Consider the following 9495-nt stretch of genomic DNA (forward strand, 5'->3'; position numbering starts at 1 on the left):
TGAAAACAAATCGGGTTTCTGCTGATTTTAGTGTAAACAGTCTATTCTTACTGAAACATACATTAGCCATTCAGAAATATGCATGAAAGATGAAAAAAATAACATTTATCTAAAAGGCCCCATCTCATTTCCCACTAACTAGGATGGTCATCACAAATGCGGCCTTTTCCTAAAAAGGCCTCATTTCTATATTCAACTGGAACCGAGTTGAGGCCCTATCAAACAAACATCCAAATTGCAGTTTAGATCGCGAAAAACGTTCCAAATTCACTAGGTAGATGCAAGTTATACTACAGCCGCTCCGCTCTTTATATTATTTTACCCAGCGATTGTCTCAACGGCGAAAATTATCAAGTTTCCCGTCGGGTTTCTGTGGAGTGATGTATGGGCCCATTCACAAATTTCATAACGCTGGGTGGGTGTCCTAGCGATGTTACGGCCCATACAAAAATTTAATAACATTCATACAAAAGCGTTACAAGGGGTGGGTGGGTGTCCAAAATGGCCAATTTCAGCGTTATGAAATAAATGAATGAGCCCTATGTTGTATCTTACTACCTAATAATACCTGTGTCAGCCTGTCTGTACTTCACGACTTGCTAACAAAAACACGATTTGGTTATAATTGCATGAAAAATAACGTTCAATTGAAATATCAATTTAATTGAACTAATATTTCCATACAATTTCTCGACGACGCAGTCGCGTAGAACATACATTATGTTCATGGAGACTTATGGACAAAAGGTCGAAAGACAAAACGTCGAAAGGACAAAAGGTCGAAAGACAAAAGGTCGAAAGGACAAAAGGTCGAAAATAATTTGCTTGGTGGAAATTTTTCCTTCTTTGAAAAAAAATTCGACCTTTTGTCCTTTCTCTTTTGTTCTTCGACCTTTTGTCCTTTCGACCTTTGTCTTTCGACCTTCTGTCCTTTCGACCTTTTGTCTTTCGACTTTTTGTCATAGAATCGTTCATGGATGACGATGATTGAATAAATCACATATTTAATTGACCGCATGAATCTTTCTTGCTGCAGACATTCCCATGTACCTTACTTTACCACTTAACACTCTTCTACACTTCAGTTTTATTATTCTATCATCAATTTTTATGATTTAAAAAAGGCCACATCTGAGGATGGTGAAAAAATAAGCCACAAATAGAAGGCCTCAACACATTTTAGAGTAAACAAAGGCGTCACTCACTGGCCTCATCAGCGTCGGCCGGCGTCTAGGGGCACAAATCTAAAGGGCTGCATAGCTTTTGGTGAAATAAAAGCCTCATTACCTTCAATTCGTTTTTTTAGTAGGATTTTTGGCTAATATGATAGTAATGATTATCATTGCTATAAATCAATTTGTTCAGCGACTTTCTGGACGATAAAATCTCATAAAATGCTTCAATTTATAATATAAATTTGAATTATTGTTTGACAAACCAAGATTGCGTTATTCTCATTGTTTACTTTTTGGAGATGGGGCCTTTTCAATTGTTAAGGCCCAAACGCAATGATAGCGGAACGGCAACGGAATGCGGAACCGGTCGCCAGCATGTATCACAACATCTCGACTGAGCTGACAACGAATGAAATTGGATCAACACTGAGTCGACAAGCTGATTATAGTTCATGCTGGCGAACCGGTTCCGCATTCCGTTGCCGTTCCGCTATCATTTGCGTTTGGGCCTTTAGTCTTGATTTCTCAAAGAACATATTTGCGCACATATTTTTTTCTTGGATATTTAAGGTGTTTAATCATATATATAAAAAAAATCCTCAATCCCGTGAACATGAAGTGAGGCGTATTTGTTTATGAGTGTGGAGGAGTCTCACAGAGTTTAATTTAATAAAGTTCATCACCGCCCTTATTCTAGAGCATGCTTGCATTGGCGTTTGTTCTCTGCGTGTTTCTATTTTGAGAACGTGCTCCATGTTTGCCATTTTTGACATGCGCGACTTTTTGACTTTTCTCCATCCATCCCGTGTTTCTGTTCAGCAGCTGCTCACTCGAATAAAAATACAGCCGGATTATTCAATCGAAAGTGAATCGAATTCTGTGCTTTTTCCCTACGAGATAAACTAAAAAACCACCTCAAAAATGTCCGGCATTGCCTGCGCCGTCGGATTGCTGTCATCGAAGTGTATTCTGAGCGCCCAACCGCAGTCCGCAGGCCGAATCCTCCTGCAGTACACAGCGGTTCGCTATCGTCGAAAGCCCGCGTTGGCTCGGAACGGCCAAAAGCAAACTTTTCCGCGTACCGGAGCGCCACCAGCAAGTGGAGGAAGAAGTGGCCGAGCTCAAGCGGCTGCACAATGTCTATCACACCCAGATGAAGGCGGTGCGGCGATTCCTGATCGATGAGGTCGAAGCTTCCAAGTTGGTGTCCCGTGCCGGAATGGTTATCCAAACGCCCGAGGAGGAAGCTTCCGAATGGGAACAGATCCAACGGATCAACGAAGAATGGAACCGGAAGATTGGTGAGGTTCGCGAGAAGCGGCTTGCCGACGAACGGGAACAGAGGAAGAATTACATCCTGGAACGGCTGGTTGCCAAGGAGCAGAGAGATCAGGAAAATCGCGAACGAGTCGAGGAACGGGTCCGATTGGAGAAAGAATTGGCCAGAAACTACATTACTAGGGATAATATCGACAAGGCGATTGAAATGGCTCTAGTGCAACCAATGAGTTACAACTTTTCGATTGATTTGAGCGGAAATATTCGTAGGCTTGGGGAGGAGCAAAACCAGGAGTCCTCAAATTAGGGGAGTGTTGTAGATTGTGGCCGTTAGTTGATTTTAATAAAGCGAATGTGAAAAATACAAGTTTTCTTAACGATTTATATCAAACTGTATCACTTAGGCATCTCAGGAAAAAATATTGCTTCAGATCATTAGCATGGCCTGCAGGTTGTCTACTACAACCTGAATGGTTTGTTGACGGATGGAAGAAGAGATCCATCAATTTGTTTGCTATTATTTAATTCCTTTGTGGAATTATAGCACTGTAAACTACTACTTAAAAAAACGACCAAAAACAACTCAAAAACTGCTTTACTAACTTTTTTTTATCGTAGTTTGAGTAATAAGGTACAATAATGCATAATATACTCAACATGAATATGATCTATAGGATTGTTCTAGTTTTAGAACTGTTATTTTAGTTTCTTCTATACATTTTCATATAAACCTTCAATACCATTGAGCCACCTTTAAGCCCTCACTAAAACGGTTGAAATGTTGACAGGACTCTATTTTTATCATAGGGATTATGAGAGAGATATGGGAGTTGTAATTGGTTTATCCTTTTTTTATTATTTTGGACCGCACAGTGCTTCCAAGGGCCTATATTCGTGATCGAAAATGTTTTGCACCAGAAAAGTTGGTTTTAGAGGTATGGTGTCTTCAGAGAAGTTGTTCGGGATGTTGAAGCCCTTCTTAAGAAAGAATTATTTTTATGATGAATCCACCTAGCAGTGAGATAGATTTTCACTTTTTTGAAAAAGTGGAGATACAACAATGGTGTCTTCGGAAAAGTTGTAGATAATTCACTACATGAAAATTTGCTGAAAACACTTTAGCTCTATCTATTGAATTTTAAGAGATATGGGTCATTTTTTGTGAACGACCCCTTAAAACTAGTTTTTTCGTTATATCTCTTTCTGGGTATTTTTGAGATTTTTCACATGTTCTACAAAGTTGTTTTAATTGATAAAATATGCATTTCTTCAGAAGACACAAAAAATGTATCTCTTATATTTTCGGGAGTTATATGATATTTTATGTTGAAAAATCGGCTATTTCACCTTCCTCTAACATTTACAGGGGCAAATTGGGGCAACATTTTTAGCTTGCATATAAAAGAGTAACTTAATAGCTATCAATCCATGGTAACTGACACGTGGCACTGCGTTCCTTGCCTACAAAATATGTTCTGTAAAATATTGAAAAATTAAAATTATGCAACTTTTAATACCGTTTATTTTTTAAATACGCCATTTTTCAGGGCTGAGTAACAATTTTCAGGTCTTTTACGCAATGATATAATAGTTTTGGCTAATGGTGATATTGCCTAAGATAGGATATCTTGAAATCAAACGTCATACTTCTCATTTACAGTGAAAACTAGATGTATGAAGTGGCGTGACATACGAACAAAATGGCTTTCAAACGGACTATCATGTGTTACCATAAACAAGCTATAATTTCGCTGATATGTGTATTTTAAGATTTTAGATACTACTTTTTGAGCATGTGAAGAAGAAAATTTAAAATAAGACCCTTTTTATAAATTTCTGTGCGATAATACAGTCGACTATCCACATCACAATATTTTTGCCTATGTAGATTATTTCTTTGATCCTCTCTCTCAACAATTTCTTTCTCCATAAAAGACTATCTTAGGCGAATTGATTATTTACATTATCCACTGTGCTTATAGTGAAACATATCGGAATCTAGAGATGGTCATCCCAATGGCCGACATATGCTTTCTACTAATGCACAAATCTAAAATAAAAATCACTGTTGTTCGATGCCTACTTCGCCAGATTTATGTCTTAAAAGTTATAGTGCAATATTTACTCAATATAACTAACTATTTCACGTTAACAACATCCAAAAATATTTAGTATTTGAGAAATCACGTTTTTACAGTCATAACCTAATATATCATATCCTAGAAGACCTGATTATTTTCCACTCAGCCATGAAAAATTAGAACGGTTCATCTGGCTTAAAACCATTTACAGGGTGTCGACTACCTGGAAAAACCTGGAAAGTCAGGGAATGTCAGGGAATTTAATTTTTGACCTGGAAAGTCAGGGAAAATCAGGGAATTTCACTAGAGGTCAGGGAAAAATGTAATTACTATAACATCAATCAAGTTGATTGTCTGCAATTTAAAACGAATAATGGAAAAAGATGGTAATCCATCTTTCAAAAATGCAGTGCATCATAGAACAAATGCTTAAATGCATTGTAGAGTGAACTGTACTTTACTACTTATACTTATCCTCAAAATCTAAATTTTTCTAAAATGAAAAGCATCAACAGTACTCTTCGAAGTTGGCGTGGACCGCTCCAAAAATATTTAGTTCTAAAGTTTCCTAAATCAACTCGTTGCCTAGTTTCGCTTATTTTTCTCAAAATCTTGAGAAAAAATGGAGTTCACTTCATGAAATCATGTCAATTTTGACGAGTTTGCTCAATATTTTAGTAAAACTGGTAAAACCATAAATAGAGGAAAAACAATAAAGCATCTCATTTGAAGAGAACAAATCTGTAGAACAGGATATTTACTGTTTTTTTTTTCTATCAGGTTGTTGCTGGAAATAGTACGTATTAAGATAATATCGCAAAGTGCTCTTATACTGATATTTTTTCATTTGGCTATCTCTTTCAATTTCAATTTTTACATTTTGCTGTATTTCAAATTTCCAAATTTTTTTTCAAATTTCCTGAATTAGAATTCAAACGTTACTTCAGGATTTTTACAGCTTACTAACAAATATGTCCAGTTTGTTTTTTTTTTTTTTTCTAGGATACTCATGAAATTATCCAGATATTCTTAAGATCCTTCTTCAACCGAAATTCTTATGAAATTCCAGAAAATGCTTGAAAGCTAAAATTTGCGGAATTTGTTTTCAAGGAATATGTGTCTTGACAGTTTGACAGATTACGTGGAGATACTCATAGAAAAATTCTTAGAGGAGTTTCTCCGAGCTTTGCTAAAGATACGACAAACTCAAGAAGAGTATCTGAAAACTTATTATTGGAGCGTTATTCAATCCCAAAATGCATTCTGTTAGAAATGTCTTGATGAATTCTTCAGGGAAAAAAAATCCGATATGATATGATTCGATCCTAAAATATTAGGTAAAATAAATAACCTGTAACGAACCATCGTGAAATGCTGTTGGCAGTATTCTATGAAAAAATGAAAACATTATCCAAAAAATTCTTTGCGGCTCCTGAAAAAAAAAATCTTTCGACGTATTCTTGTAATAAACCTAAAAGATTAATAATGATTCATTTTTCAAATTCAGAAATCCTCGGCTAGTGTTCAAAATTTATATAAGTACGACGTGCTGCTTTCATTCACGGTAATGATAGTCACACTAAATGTCTGAAAAACTAGTTCGAAAATGGATCATTGAAGGTAGATTTTGCAAGTGCTCACCGCACAAAACAAAGGCGCCACTGTATATGGAATTTAACATTCTGACAGCATTGATGTTCTGTCAAACACACGAGGCTACGGTGGCGCTATCTATACTTTCCATAGCGGCCGTTTTAGTTATTTCAATGATCCATTGGGACGAAATAGTATCAGGCAACATGAACACTTTCGTGAAATCTAGTGAATTTTGAATGGCTGACAATCGTTCTGATATGTAAAAGGACTCTTCCTTGATCACACTAACAAGAAAAAACTTCTTTGGTTTTGTTACATTGTACAAAAATTAGATTCTTCCACCAAAAAAAAAAATAAGGAGTTTATGGGAGAAGTGAAGAAAAGTCCCTGAAGAAGTATTTTTTATATGAAGACACGGAGACCGTCTTCAGTTATTTAGCTGGACAGACTGTAACTTAACACTAGACAACGGACAAGCAAGCTCCAGTAGTAGTTTAGTATCGGAGTACTTCTTTTTACAATTTTAAATGTATATTTTGCGCTCGAAAGTTCCAAATGATATGGTCAATACGTGACTCAGAATTTTCTGAGCTTATACTTAACTTTTACTGCTATGAATTATGAAGTTTAAAAGTAAATAATCAATTATCATATCATCTTGAATAAACGCACGAGAAAGTTATCTGACATGTGTATTTAAGTAAAAGCTTTTTCTCAGTTTCATACGATCTAAAACATACCAAACCAACAAATCAGCATGGTCTGGAATTTTTCTGGAAAACGACTGGAAGGTCAGGGAAAGTCAGGGAATTTTATTTTCAAAATTGAGTCGACACCCTGATTTAGCATATGGTCATTTTGGCATAACCCTAATTGAAATAATGGCCATTTATCATAACGGTCATTTCGCATAATTAGAATAAAATTCTTTCTTTCAAAATATACCTGTTCTTTATAAATGTGTTTATGTTAAATGACCATTGGCTTCCAACCTGGTGATCTTGCTTAGGAATAGATTTAATACTGGTAGAGGAAAAGACGATGAATATCTTGCAGAAGCTCCCAAGTTAATCGAAAACAACTGAAAAACGATGTACTTTATATTTCTATATAAATACACGTGTTACCTTTGGTTTGATATGCTTAGGTAGCCATGACTTTTGTGAGTTGAGCATGTATGAATATTCAATAAATATGGATTTATCTCATAACGTCTATTAGTAAAATCGATTTTAAACGAGATAGAAAAATATCATCTTCTCCTTATTTTGCTCACAGGTACTTGAAAGACTGCAAAATCATTTGATGGAAAGATATATTTTTTTTGAGGTGCTCATAGTTGAGATACAAGGCATACAAAATAGCTAATTTTAAGATGAAAAACTTAAATAACATGAAAACCATAAGAAATACAACTTTGGTATGTTCAGCAAAGTTGTATCAAATGATAAGTATAAAAACTTTGTAGAACATAGTAGGCCAATAAAACTAAAAAATAAAACACTTAAGAGCAAAAAACGATTTTTTATTAAAAATACCTAATTATCTCAGCTCTGAAGCAAAACCGAGAAAAAGTTTGTTCGGCAAAGTTGTTTCTATGATCATTTGCTACAACTTTGCTGAACATACCAACTTTCGATTCGTTAAAAGAAAAAAGTTGACGTATACGTCACTCTTGCGATCACCGTAAAAAAAAATTTGTTCCGTACATTTTGTAGTACTGAAAATTCTGAACATATTCTCAGAATAAACTATGGCTCTAAAATCAATAAATCTTGACGAAAACCTCATGTCCGCCTAAATTAGCTTCCTGGACCAGTGTGCATTGTGCCAAATGACCGTTATGCCAAATGTCTTTTATAACAAACGGCTTGATGCCAGATGAACTTATGCCAAATGGCTTTATACCAAATGACCCAGACCCATGAAAAATGGCGTATTTAAAAAATACACGGTATTAAAAGCTGCATACTTTTAATTTTTCAACATTTTACGGAACATATTTTGTAGTCAAGGAAAGCAGTGCCACGTGTCAGTTACCATGGATTTGATAGCTATTAAGTTACTCTTTTATATGCAAGCTAAAAATATTGCCCCAATTTGCCCCTGTAAATGTTAGAGGAAGGTGAAATAGTCAATTTTTCAACATAAAATATCATATAACTCCGAAAATATAAGAGATACATTTTTTGTGTCTTCTGAAGAAATGCATATTTTATCAATTAAAACAACTTTGTAGAACATGTGAAAAGTCTCAAAAATACCCAGAAAGAGATATAACGAAAAAACTAGTTTTAAGGGGTCGTTCACAAAAAATGACCCATATCTCTTAAAATTCAATAGATAGAGCTAAAGTGTCTTCAGCAAATTTTCATGTAGTGAAATTATCTACAACTTTGCCGAAGACACCATTGCTGTATCTCCACTTTTTCAAAAAAGTGAAAATCTATCTCACTGCTAGGTGGATTCATCACAAAAATAATTCTTTCTTGAGAAGGGCTTCAACATCCCGAACAACTTCTCTGAAGACACCATACCTCTAAAACCAACTTTTCTGGCGCAAAACATTTTCGATCACGAATTTAGGCCCTTGGAAGCACTGTGGACCGCCCTAATCAATAAATATTATTTCCTTAAAGGCTGGTTTGCTACTGACAAGAAAACGAATCGCGATGCGTGGAAAATTTCTTCCCAGGAATGGTCCAGAAAATCAGATTTTTCTGATTGCAGTACGCCCTGTACGCAGTTGAGAAGAAATGTTATTTCAAAGGAGGCTCTCTGTAGGAAATTTCTTGACCCGTTTACCCAAGGAATTTCTTTACATTTCTTGAGCGAAACAGTTTGAGTTTGAATTTGTTTAAAAAGATACTTCTGAGATTCTGAGAATATTCACTGCCTGCAGATTATTTCATACCAGTAGTGGCGTATTACGCACAAAAACGAATTATGGAAGTGGCCAAGTAGCTCTGTGCCCTAATATAAAGGATATTCATATTTTTTTTAATATGAATGATAATAAAAGTTGATCCGATAAAATCCTAGAGACAGGACTGGTTTAAGATTTCTTTTTAGAGACTTGGTCTTTATTTTAATGGAAGTCTAAAAAAGTCTCTATTTTCAATGGAAGGTATCTAAAGTATCCATTTCAACCAAAATGGCCTCTAAAGTCTCTTCTTTTCTTTATTCTGCTTGCATTGAATCCTGACGCAAAATTTACAGGCTCCAGAAAAAAATAACTTTAGAGACTATAACGCGTTTAACAGGCTCTTCAAGAATTTCGTCTCAGATTCCTCGAGGAAAAGCTTCAGGAATTAATTCAGGTACTGGCACCATTGTTTTCAAGTTTTGTTGAAGAGCGAAAGAGA

At 35.5% G+C, this 9495-nt stretch overlaps 1 protein-coding gene across 1 annotated transcript; it reads left to right on the plus strand.

Annotated features, from left to right (window-relative positions):
* The first annotated feature begins 1788 nt into the window (after positions 1-1788).
* On the plus strand, positions 1789-2820 carry LOC5571079 (probable 28S ribosomal protein S26, mitochondrial). Its single transcript, XM_001659469.2, has 3 exons — positions 1789-1793; positions 1873-1889; positions 2150-2820. Exons 1-3 carry the CDS (start codon positions 1789-1791, stop codon positions 2758-2760), a joined length of 633 nt encoding a protein of 210 aa, XP_001659519.2. The 3' UTR covers positions 2761-2820.
* Positions 2821-9495: the final 6675 nt, after the last annotated feature.

The sequence above is a fragment of the Aedes aegypti genome, chromosome 3 (assembly GCF_002204515.2).
Source record: "Aedes aegypti strain LVP_AGWG chromosome 3, AaegL5.0 Primary Assembly, whole genome shotgun sequence".
Lineage (NCBI taxonomy): Eukaryota > Metazoa > Arthropoda > Insecta > Diptera > Culicidae > Aedes > Aedes aegypti.